The sequence below is a fragment of the Festucalex cinctus genome, chromosome 15 (assembly GCF_051991245.1).
Source record: "Festucalex cinctus isolate MCC-2025b chromosome 15, RoL_Fcin_1.0, whole genome shotgun sequence".
Taxonomy (NCBI): domain Eukaryota; kingdom Metazoa; phylum Chordata; class Actinopteri; order Syngnathiformes; family Syngnathidae; genus Festucalex; species Festucalex cinctus.
In genome coordinates, this window is record NC_135425.1 from 14,482,707 (window position 1) to 14,495,372 (window position 12,666).

A 12,666-nucleotide genomic window follows, 5' to 3' on the forward strand; every position below is an offset into this window, starting at 1 on the left:
AAGTAATACTGCCCTCTTATGGTTAATTCAAGAAGTGTCTTTATTCTTTCAAAATATGTGTACAGTATACATACAGTATTTACAATCATTATTATAGGATAATACACACTGTACTATATATATATATATATATATATATATATATATATATATATATATATATATATATATATATATATATATATGATTGTGTGACTGATTGTGTGTCCATCTGTTTATGTATCCATCTGTTTATGTATAATTACTTCAGTTTCCTTGCTTGAGCTTGAGTAACCGACTGAACTTGATCCAAATTTGAAGATGAATCGTCTCTTTTCTCTTTCATCTTTACGTGCAGTTTGTGCACACATATTCGCCAATCATCAGGTCTGTCTCAACCAACACTTGGGGTTTTGTTGCTTGAATGAAAAGGACATTTTGTTTGGAATAATACAATATCATAACTGGTGGTCTCACTCTGATGGCCCTCAAGAAGTTGAGCTTTGACTCAACGATGTTATTTCATTAGTGTGTGTGGACCTTTAAGCTTTGTATTCGAGGACTCATGGGCCCTGGCCATAATGAATTTTGTGACGTCACCAACACAACACAATATCATGGCGTTCCCTACACAGCTGTGAACTGAAGGACTGCCTCCCGGATGTCTTAAGTTTTGACAGCTCGCTGCTGGACGCCTGGGACCGGTATGGCCGGGGTATTTCCTGGCGACGTGTCCCCGGCCGTTCGCCTGTAAGACACACTTTGTTTTGCGGCGACCCGTGTATTATTTTGACGCTGTACTTCCTTATGCTACGCATAGCTTCCAAGCTAGCATTGCGAACAAACATAGGATGCTACTTGCTAGCAATGGGCATACGTGGCTAGTGGATGTTAGCCATTTTTGCTGCAGTCTAGTTGTTTTGTTTACACTTTCATATTGACTTTTTTTTTTTTTTTTTCAATCCAACTGGCTGGTATATTTCGGTTGTTTTTGTTGGGTAATCGACTGTCAGGTTAGCTAGCCTCGCATTGTTTATAGTGGCCATCGAAACGACCCTGTCACGTGGTTTGACCTGAACATGACTGGATCCAGCTCACAGGTCACTCTGGGAGTCTGGGGGTGGGAGAGAGCCTACATCCACTGATGTTCCAGCCACAAGTGTACAGCCAAATTAATGAAGATGTGTTGGTTTCAAATATTACTGATCGTTGGTCTTGTCGATTGGGTGAGATGTCAAGACAGTCAACACATGACACTAGAGGAGAAGAACACAATCAGGTCAGACACTTTGTGCTTAAAACAGCTTGGAGTTACTGTCAAGTTACTTTTTAATGTATATTGATGTAGGTTCTCTCTCTCTCTTTTTGTTTTTTTTGTTTTTGTAGGGATCTAATTGTTGAGATGTTTGATCATGCTTATGGCAGTTACATGGTAAGTAGAAATTACCATTATTTTGATACTTATGACATCACGAGGCCAAGGCCAAACTACTATTACTGTACTACTTTACTGTACTACAAAATGAAGACTCAAAAAAAAAAAAAAAAAAAGAGATCCTGTATAGCAAAGTTGCATATTTTGTTCTGCATTCTAGAAATACGCCTATCCAGCCGATGAGCTGATGCCTCTAAGCTGCAGGGGTAGAGTACGAGGCCAGGAGCCTAACCGTGGCGACATCGACGACTCCTTGGGGAAGTATGTATAGTTGGGCTGCAATGATTAATCGAATGGCTCTGATAATTTGATGACAAAAATGATTGAGGCATAATCTTTGCCTTGAAGCTTCATCAGGATCCTTTTTCCTACAAGGACTAATGTTTTGATGCCGTCACACGCACTGCTATGTAAGCTTGGGTGAGATTGTGACCTTTGTCCTTCCGTTTTCCAGATTTTCACTTACTCTGATCGACACTCTTGACACCCTTGTGGTGAGTTCTTGCTTGCTTCCTTTGCTCTGTTACTTTAGCCTGGTTAAAGTATGAGCCGCTGATGACATTCTTCCCTTTGTTTCTTTGTGAGCAGGTGCTAAACAAGCTGGATGAGTTTGAAGATGCCGTAAGGAAAGCGGTGCAAGATGTGCGCTTGGACAATGATGTGGTGGTATCCGTGTTTGAGACCAACATCAGGGTTTTGGGGTATGTGTGCTAATTTTGTACATGCAATACAAAAAAAATGCGGTTTTCCTGACTTCATTGAATTATTCCAGGGGGCTTTTGGGAGCTCACGTGATGGCGGACCTGCTCCGTAAGCGTGGTGGGAGGATGCAGTGGTATGAAGATGAGCTCCTTACCATGGCTACGGAGCTCGGCCATAGGTTGCTACCTGCCTTCAACACCTCAAGTGGCCTTCCTTTCCCCAAGGTACTACACTGGATATTCACAGCTTTGGTTTTAGCTCTCAGAACCTCACAGAACTGAAAATGAAAATTACATACATTGAAAAATCTTTTATTCTTAGGTGAATCTGCGTTATGGAGTGCAGAACCCACTTTCACGCACAGGCACTGAGTCGGACACCTGCACTGCTTGTGCGGGAACAATGATCCTGGAGTTTGCAGCCCTGAGCAGACTGTCAGGAGAATTTGTGTTTGAGGTACGTAGCAAAAACCTCGCATTGATTAACTGGGTAGCAATTTTGCCAATGGAGTCATTAAAGCAATTCAGTGCAAGATTCAGTTTTCGTTGATGATTGCGGCACCTTTGGACAAAATTGTTTTCCCTTGAATTATGCTTGAAAGAACCACATTTCCCATGTGGACAAGCACTGACCATCGTGAAATCCGTTTCTCAAGTATGTTAACAGCAGACAGTGGTTGTGATCTTACCTTCTTTATTGTATACACGCACACACAACACCGCTCATTCCCGCGATGCATGCGCATGCATTCGTAAACAAGAAAGCTTTTGAGTGTTTCGTAGCTGGTCGGGTCAGTGTGGAAGGGCGAACTAGCTGATGGCTATTTATTGCTACGACACAATTTCCAATGGCTAATGTTACATTAACATCATTATTTTGATTTGAACATGGAAAGCTACCTACTAAAAAGAGCCGAGTGCCCACCCCTGTACGGTGCTTTTATCCACATCCAGGTAGGCTTTTATCATTATTGTTGCCCCAGAAAAAAATCTTCGTTTCTTAGGGTGTTTTGTAACTTCTCCATGATAACAGTAATCGCGCGTAGACATTTGACTCGACTTACATCTGGAACGACTGTGGAGAGGACGTATGCCGTAAAGCAGTCTGCACGTTTGTAGTTTGTAGTGCATTCTTCTAACTACGTGTTATTTTCTAAAATAAATAAATAAATAAATAAATAAAAATTACTGTTTTATAGGAACATGCCCGGAGAGCTCTGGATGTCCTCTGGGAGAGGCGACAGGAAGGAAGTGACCTGGTCGGGACTGTCATCAATATCCATAACGGGGAATGGGTCAGACGGGGTGAGGCAATGTGAACAAGCATGCACCCATATATGTAATATTCCTCATGTAGAGGAGCGGGTCGCTTCACAATTTTGATTCCTGCCATGTCACTCACCAGGCCAGGCCCCACCTTTTTAAAGCCACAGAAATTTGAAGTCACAGATATTATTGTTGCAACGTGAGGATGGCGACCTCAAGTGAACAACGTTCAATGCATTGGTGGCTTTTGCTGTGCCACATCTGCCGAATAAGCTTTAGCATTCCAAACGGCTCCGTGGTAATCTGATCAGAATTGTAATTTGTGTTTGCAGACAGCGGAGTTGGTGCTGGCATCGACTCATACTATGAATACTTAATGAAGGCCTACATTCTTCTGGGAGATGACGTTTTTTTGGAAAGGTTTAACATTGTAGGTTCTCCGTCGCAATTTTCTATCCAAGCAACTCTCTATTGCTTTTTTCCAACCTGTTTATGTTTTGCAAGTTAACATTTTCAGTGTTAACTCATGTATTTTTCACGATATTTGCCCTGTACAGCACTATAGTGCCATTATGAAGTACATCAGTCAGCCTCCCCTGCTGCTAAACGTGCACATGCACAACCCGACTGTGAGCGTGCGGAGCTGGATGGACTCGCTGCTGGCGTTTTTCCCCGGCTTACAGGTTTGTTCATTGTTGTTTGATAGATTCACGAATCACTGCTGTCAAAACATCAGCAGCTGTTGTTATCATTTTGCACAGGTCTTGAGAGGAGATCTGAAACCAGCCATTGAAACCCATGAGATGCTGTACCAAGTCACCAAACAGCACAAGTTTCTTCCAGAGGTAGTGAAATAAATTAGATAAAATTAAAAGGTCCTCAAGTGCGTTTCTGAATGTGTGATTGTACACGTCAAGTCCAATAAATTTGAAAATGAAGACTTTTATTTTTTCATTTATTTATATTTTTTTTTTTACACAGTTTCATTTCAAACAACAAAATAACTTTTCCAGAAGACAAATTCCTATGTAATTTCTCTCTATATATTTTTTATTTATGTCCCTTGTAATATTGAAGTTTGTTGTAGGGCTGCACGATTAATCGAAACGACATCGAGGTTTCCCAAGTGCAAAAACCTAATCGCAAAACAGTGCGGTTTTAGATTTATTTATTTTTTTCCCCCCCTTCGGTGTTTGAGTGATAGCTGTATTAGCCAACCACAATTGATGATGCAAGAGTCTTAATGGCGCTAGCCAATCAGAGTTGTTGGCGTTAGTCTGCACTCCGGTGCCTTCATTCTGTACAGCACAACCATAACGAGTGCACCTCGAGGCTTGCAGTGACTGCCGTGCACCGAAGTGGTTTTGTCATGAGTATTGAGCTTTAAAGGTTTGTGTACTTGATATAAGTGCATAATAGTGTGCAATGTTTACCTATTTAAATGTTGACACTTGAAGATTGTTTACATTCATGGTTCTCTTTGTCTTGTTTGAATTTAATGATGCTACAAAAAAAATAATTTAATTATTTTCCATTGTGTGTTATTATTCTGGATATGTAACTATATTATAATCTCACCATAGCCTGAGCCTCAATGTATTGTTCTTATTGGCAAATTATTTGGCTCCCCCCTTATATATTCATCAGGAGAGGACGTCTCCGCCTCGTACTTTTAATCAAATAGTGAAATTATAGTATTTCAATGTTAAAATATTGATCAAATTACTTGTCTGAAACTAAACTGACTCACAATTATAGTATTGTCATGCATTTGCAATGTGTAAAATACAAAAATCGAATCACAATCTCAATATTGGTCTGAAAAATTGCAATTAGATTTTTTTTCCCCCAAAATCGTGCAGCCCTAATTTGTTGAGCTGTTTTTTTGTTTTGTTTTTTTTTGTTTTTTTAAGTAGTTCGTATTCAATATTTTAATTTTAGTCAAGTTAAATAGATCAATCATTATGGATCTTTTCACTGTGCAATGTATACTTTCTGTAGTCTGCTTCATGGCGATGCAGCTGGACTAATATGAGTTATTTCTATTCTTTTCTCTGTAGGCTTTTACAACAGAATTTCGAGTTCACTGGGGCCAACACCTCCTGAGACCAGAATTTGCAGAAAGCACCTACTACCTCTATAAGGTAACCAAATTCACTTATATTAAAACCACATTATGTAGTGCAGTTTTTCTCATAGTTTGGTCTGGGTTACCACTGTTGATACACGCGCTCACTCTGGTGGTTCATCAGAGTCACTAAATTAAGCACGAATAAAATCAACGTTTAAACCATCAAACATCAAACTCATCAAACATGAGCAACGGCAACAGAGTTGTTTGTAGCTAAGCATGCAGCCTGCTCAAAATACAAGTATTATATAATGCATTTGCATTTCATTCTAAAGAACAATTAATTTTTAAAGATTTAAGTCCAGTCTTTAACTCTTAAAAACCACTGGTATAAAAATAATGGTAAATTGGCAATGATGATGATGATGATGATGATGATGATGATGATGATTGTGCATGGAAGGACTTAATTCATGATCCTCTTCTCCAGGCCACCGGCGACCCCTACTACCTCAGAGTGGGCCAGTCCATTGTGGAAAAACTCAATGCTTATGCCAGAGTGCCTTGTGGGTTTGCTGCTGTACAAGACGTCCGCACGGGGACACATGAAGACAGGTATTGTCCTTTCCTTATTGGGCAAGTGCTGCTCACCATGAAAATAGTGCTTTAATTGATACCAGGGTCATATTGTCACCATCATAAAGCCTTTACCAGTAAAACATTTTCAACTTTCCCAACTGTGTTTTGCTAGTGTAAACAAAAAAGTTAATTTAAGGCCATTTTGTGTGGCCCAATGAGTGCACTCATTAGTCAAAATATTTCTACTTTGTGAATAGGATGGACTCATTCTTTCTGGCGGAGATGTTCAAATACTTGTACCTGCTGTTCACGGAGAAGACACAGCTGCCAATCAATATTGACGACTACATCTTTACCACGGAGGCCCACCTTCTGCCCGTGTCTCTATCCACATCGCTGCCGTCTTGTCAAGGCAACAAAACGGTCAGTTGACTTATGAGTGACCTGACTCGGGCTATTATGGCATACAGTAATTGTGAAAATATTTTTTGCATGACTGCATGACTGTGATACATTAAAAAAAGATCACTACTCACTACAAATTTCCATGATTGTCAAGAAGACATGTTGAACAAGAAACCAGCAGCATAAGAGGAGCTGTGGGTGTTAATAGTATCACATATTGGAATCATTTGTACATGGAGGACTAATACAAAAAGACTCAAGGCTCATCTGTCCCAAGCTGCATTTAAGTCATTCACTGCCAGCCATTTGAGAGCAATTTGACTTTTTCAAGAAACGCAGGATATTGTGTTCAGTGATTATATATAGCTACAGTGACGCAACCAAATGACTGAATAGACTCTCTACTTTCACAAGGGAAAAAAAAGTTTGATTCTTTTTCCGGTCTTTTATAAGTAATAGAACAAAGGTAAGTTGAACAAAATGCAGCTGTTTCTCCCAGTGGACCAACAAACAGGCCTGATCTCATATGCCATCTACTGTTGGTTGTGCATCAGTCAAGTTGTTTCCATGTTAGAAATTAACAGTGGAGCAGCGTAAAAAGTTACCCCCACTTTTCATCCCTGTTGAAATACATAAGTGACAAGAATGTGTGTTGAAACTTGTTTGCACGGTGCTTTAGGAAACTCATGCCGTGTCCCATGAAGAGGATCTGTTCACACACACCTGCCCGAGCACAGACACATTGTTCCCGAACAACCCTTCATTTGCCAAAAGCATCCGGGACAGCTACAAGTATCTGACGGGGGTGGGGCGAGCTGTCCGCCCCTTACCAATCAGGTGTGACCTTTCGTTTTGAAGTGGAGGATGTTTTCTCATTCTGTTTTTATTGCAACGTTTAACGTTTGTGTGCATCTTTTTGTACAGAGAAATTGAATTACCACTTCATGATAGTGGCATCGAACCAGTGGAGTTCCTGAAAAGCATGGGCATTTCCCTCACTCCACTCAATGATGTCAGCACAGGAGATACCAGGAAGGTACTAAGTGTTACTTTGTACTGGATTTAATGTGTAAACAACACAGAGCTCAACTTTTGCAAAAAGCTCAAGCATAAATCATCTATTTTTTTATTTTTTTATTTATTTATTTTTATTTTTTATTTTTTTAATTTAAAAAAGGACCACGAAGGAATGTACCGGATGAAATTTGTGAGACAAACACTTGAGGAGGAGGAAGTGGTACCTCATGTTGTGCAGCTTATATCCCCTCCATTTCTGGGGAGGACCGTGCTTACGGCAGGCCCGGCCAAGTTTGGGATGGACCTGACCAGGCAAGAGCATGGCGTAAGTTTACCATGGCACAGTTAGACATGACTGATATTTAGATTATGATGGTATGACGACTAGGGGTGGGAGAAAAAAATCGATATTGTTGCGCTCTCTGTTGCAATAAATTATCGATACACTGACAGTAGATATCGATATATTGTGTCCAGTTATGCAGTGTTATGTTATAAATGTTTATGCACTTTAATTTCTCTCACTTTACAATGTTTATAGTTAAAAGGCTCAGAGGCAGTGAGGCACTATGCAAAACTTACGTACATTGTACATAGTTTTGGCATTGAATAAATGCCTAATTAGACATTTTCCTTTTTATGGGCATTTGTTGGCTTTTTCAGTCACATATCGTGTTATATTGCAAAGAAATTTTTGACACTATATCAAAAATCGTAGATATCTGGTATCGTGATATTATCGATATCGTGAGCCAAATATCGTCACAGTATGGAATCGTGATTTACACTTATCGTCCCACCCCTAATGACGACCCTCAATGAAAATATTGCAGTGTTAAAATTACATGATTTAAAAAATATATTTTGCAAATAAAAACGTGTTTTTTTCCCTATTAAACACATTCTATTTTTTAAATTAATTAATTTATTTTGTTTTGCTCTTATTTATTTTATTTTTTTTATGCTAGTGCATACAGAAGTCTTTGATACAGCTTCTGACATGAAGAGGCTGCTTAAAGCAATTGTAGTTATTACAAAAAAACGGCCAGTAGGTGGCAGCAGAATATAAGAGATCTACCAGGACCATGTCGCAACAAGCTCTTTTTAACCGTGTTTTCAACAGGTTTGTAAATAATGATGAAACTTAGCTATGTTCTAATGCTAATTACTGCAAAATGGAAACTGATACAAATATACTTTCTTTTTTTTTTTTTTTTCCCTGATGAAAGAAGAGACTTAATTTTTCTTTTGGTGGGTTCCATGTTTTTATAGCAGTAGAACAGAATGTTCTGTGGACCTTGTAAAATAAGTCAAAATCCAGTAAAACATCCATGAGCAAAGGGGATTGTTGCTCCAGTGAAAATGGCTAGAAGTGAATGAGTTCATTGGTAAAATATCCCTTTATATAGGGCTTTAACTACACCATATGGTGCCAAAGCTCTTTACAATTGAGTCTCACATTCACTCATTCACACACACACACATGCACCCCCCCACTCGTACACCAATGGTCGGCTGCTGCCATGCAAGGCTCTGCCAGATCCACTGGGAGCAAATTGGGGTTCAGTGACTTGCTCAAGGACACTTCAGCATGGCCACCAGGGGGTGAGGAACAAACCCACAACCTCACAGATGGGAGACGAACACTCTACCACTGAGCCATGCCGCCCCTCTATTTTATTTGTTTAAAGAAAATGTAGAATGTTTGGTACAGAAGAAATGTTTACCATGTTAAATCATTCACTGCCATTAACGGGTATAGACGTCAAATGTCCATTTTGTACTGTGAATTCGTTAAATGGTTCACAGACTTTAAATTCTAGAAAAATTAAATATATTAACATTTTTTAAATATTAAATAATAAAAAAAAACGTACCTGTAAAAGTGGCTCATCATCATTGGGTGAACATCAGGTGCTGTTGTTGAATCAAAAAGCCTCGTCTTCAGTTAGCTTGATGTGACCCGAACTTGTCATTTTATGACTCAACTTCAATCAAACTTATATAGCACTATTCATACAAAAAGGCAACCTACAGTGCTGTACATGAGTTAAAAGCGACCCCACCCACCTCTGCCACAATTTGCTTGCACCCATGACACGATACTGAAAACTTTGAACATGTCATACTTTCTTGACATCAATAACCGCTCACTTTTTATTTTACATCCCCTGTTCTTTGATAACATACTCTATGTGGCAGGTGAAGGGCAGCATAGTGAAGGCGTCCCCTTACCCAGCATGCGGGCCACTAGAAAATCCAGCTGAGCTTGAAGGCCACATCGCTGTGGCGCTGCGTGGCAACTGCCTGTTCACAGCAAAAGCACGCTGGCTGCAGGATGCGGGCGCCATCGGAGTCATCTTCATCGGTGCGCGTGCAAACCTCAAGTCATTTTCACTGCAGTCCGGGACTCAAATGTAATCCTCATCAATATCCCGTCCTTGTCTTTCTTTAGACCACCGGGAAGGAAGCAATATCGAGGAAACGCCGCTCTTCCAGATGGTCGGCGACGGCAGCCCCACCGATGACATCACCTTGCCGTTGGTCTTCCTGTTCAGCCGCGAGGGCGCCGTGCTCACCGCAGCCCTGGAGGAACATCGCAATGTAGAAGTGCTGCTGCTGCCTAAAGAGAGGCAGCTGGGACACGGTGAGACGGAAGGGAAAGATTGGCAGTGTTCAACTTGTTATTGCTATTTATAGTACCAGGGCTGCATCAGTTAATCGAATAACATGAATAATTTGATGTTGGGCTGGGTATCGATTCTACTTTCCTCAATCATTTTGATTCATAAGAGTTCAGTTCGATTTGATTCATTTCAATCTGATATCGATTAATTATGGCACATTATTCTTAAATGTCGAACACATGATAAAAACTGTTCATTTGTTTAGTTAGTTAATGCATAATAGGGAGAATAAATAATAAAAATGTTCTATACCTGCAGCCATATTTTATACCACTTTGGGTAAGTTTTGCCTGAAAACAGGTGGGTTATTATGCTTAATTTTTATTCCACAAACAGTATTAATCACAATACCGTGTTTGGACTAGTGTGGGCATATAGAAAATATTTCAAAGAAAATTTGCTGTAATGTTGAGCGCCTAAGCCTTTTTTGTTGTTTCTTCCTGTTAATGTTCAGCTAAGACAGACCAACCTGTTAACGTTAAAATGGAAATTTCTGAAGATGAAGATGAAGAAGAAGAGGAGGAGGAGGAGGAGGAAGAAGAAGAAGAGGAGGAGGAGGAGGAGGAGGAGGAGGAAGAAGAAGAGGAGGAGCTATCCATTTTGAAGCTGTTTCTTGACGAAAGTGAAGATCTCTAATGAGATGAGCAGCATACGTTGTACTATAGTGTGTGCAAATGAGCCTTGCGCGCTCATGTGTAAAAACACAAAACCGTGAAGCTGAATGAATCTCGACCGCAGGAGGCTCGGAGTGGACGGCCACGGACTCAACAATGAGAGTGAAAATGGAGCTTTAATCCTGTTTTGAGCTGGGACAAAAATAGGTCATTCCAGGCCAATGCTGTTCTCATAGTTTATTATCCTGGGCTTATGCTGCCTGATTGAAGCTCCTGCTTTCTTGTTGATCTCAACAACTGACTCGGGACTTAATATGATACCTCGCCTTCCAGGAGGGTTCATGTAAGGCAGAAAAATGTGTTCTTATGCAATGTTTTAATCTAGATTTTGCACTTTTTTTTTTCTCAAGTGTTAATTAAAAGGAATTTTTCAATAAGTTAGGGGGGGGAGTATAATTTGAGTTTGGAAGCAACTTCAGGGAATTTCATAAGTATTTTATTACTGTGATTGAGGTTGTGTTGGTATTTTTCACTGCAATACACAATATTCCAGTCACTTGTGGCAATACATCCACATTGTTATTGTCCTTATGAAGTCACATTCCAAGGAAGGAAGAAGTGGTCTTGTATTTTCAGACTTTGCACAATTACGTATTTTCCCAGCTACAAAATGTGCAATCTTTATTATATTGAGTTGAAGTGATTCACGTTCCAATTTTCAGATTTGCTATCAGGTTAGTTCTTGATGCTACAAAGGAGTATTAAGGCCACACATGGGTGGAAAGGGAAAAATTACAAGACTAAAATAAAATGATGTGATTACTATACTAAAAATTGCAACTTTTTTTCCCTTCATTGCTACTTTTTTTTTTTTCTAATATTACAACTTTTGGCCAACATTTTTTTTTCTTGTAATATTTGGAATATATTCACATAATTACTTGCCTACTTACAAATGTACTAATATTGCTGCACATAATTGACTTAATTCTCTTAAGATTAGAAAAATTCTTGCGAATTGACTACCTTCCAAAAAAAATTACAGCTTTTGTTTGTAATATTACTTTCTCATACCTTTATGACTATATTCTTGTAATTCTCATTTCCCCCTTATTTTTCAGTGTGGCCCGAATAATCCTTATTGAAAAGCAGCATTATACAAGAAGTTAGGTTGCCAGAATGATGCAAAGACTGTAAAGGTTATTTTCCGATTCATCATTAATAGTAAGTTGTTCAACATAAATGCGTAGTTCTCACTCATCCAGCTCATTATGTTGCATCAGTTTGGCTTGTGAATATATATTTTTTCTCTCCTTTTGTTTGCACAGTGGAACTTTTCCATCATGCTGCTGATTTTCAAGTTTTTGTTGTTGGTGTTGTTCACTGATCCAAATGGTAGAATGCATCTTATTTTTTTGCATTTATTAAGTAGGACTTGAACAACATTTATACCTCAGGACTGTGCTTGTATAGAAATAGATAACAAGTAGGATTTGAGTGTCAAATCCAAAAGGGTATTTTCCTTGTTATAGTACTGCAGTCAGCTGTTTCCGTTGGTGGCTGAAATGTGCCAAAAGAAAAACATGCATAAAAGGCTCCTTTCTCAGAGTAAAGGCAGTTGATAAATAAAGTCTTATCTCTTTTCTGTCATTTATTTATGCACAATATTCTACTAATATCTACTGTATCACTGTCAAAATTTGGCGTTGTGCTGATAAAGCACAGCAAATAAAACGTGGAATCATCATTCGCACACTACACCGTGAAGGGACACATTACCAAACAAAGGAATTTTGGAATTGTGTTGAAAAACGACGCTGTCGTGGCCTCTGTAGGCAGATGGTAAACACTGCAATTACGATTATGATGTTGATGTTATCCAACCGGTTTGAGACGTCATCACGTTTCCGTT

General features: G+C 39.3%; 1 protein-coding gene across 1 annotated transcript; it reads left to right on the forward strand.

The window, feature by feature from the left end:
• The first annotated feature begins 559 nt into the window (after positions 1–559).
• Positions 560–12,396, forward strand: LOC144002169 (ER degradation-enhancing alpha-mannosidase-like protein 3). The gene is made up of 21 exons (XM_077497136.1): positions 560–729; positions 1,073–1,258; positions 1,366–1,411; positions 1,575–1,675; positions 1,869–1,908; positions 2,003–2,115; positions 2,187–2,340; positions 2,438–2,572; positions 3,315–3,420; positions 3,714–3,811; positions 3,939–4,064; positions 4,143–4,226; positions 5,442–5,525; positions 5,943–6,067; positions 6,289–6,454; positions 7,116–7,273; positions 7,361–7,472; positions 7,614–7,778; positions 9,656–9,821; positions 9,909–10,100; positions 10,595–12,396. Exons 2-21 carry the CDS (start codon positions 1,155–1,157, stop codon positions 10,774–10,776), a joined length of 2,457 nt encoding a protein of 818 aa, XP_077353262.1. The 5' UTR covers positions 560–729; positions 1,073–1,154; the 3' UTR covers positions 10,777–12,396.
• Positions 12,397–12,666: the final 270 nt, after the last annotated feature.

What these genes read in the sequence shown, in the direction of transcription:
- LOC144002169 (XM_077497136.1), top strand. Translation starts at nt 1,155, where the DNA reads ATGAAGATGTGTTGGTTTCAAATATTACTGATCGTTGGTCTTGTCGAT. An exon ending in ATGCTTATGGCAGTTACATG is followed by an intron (nt 1,412 to 1,574) that starts GTAAGTAGAAAT and finishes TCTGCATTCTAG; the next exon opens with AAATACGCCTATCCAGCCGA. An exon ending in AGAGAGGCAGCTGGGACACG is followed by an intron (nt 10,101 to 10,594) that starts GTGAGACGGAAG and finishes GTTAATGTTCAG; the next exon opens with CTAAGACAGACCAACCTGTT.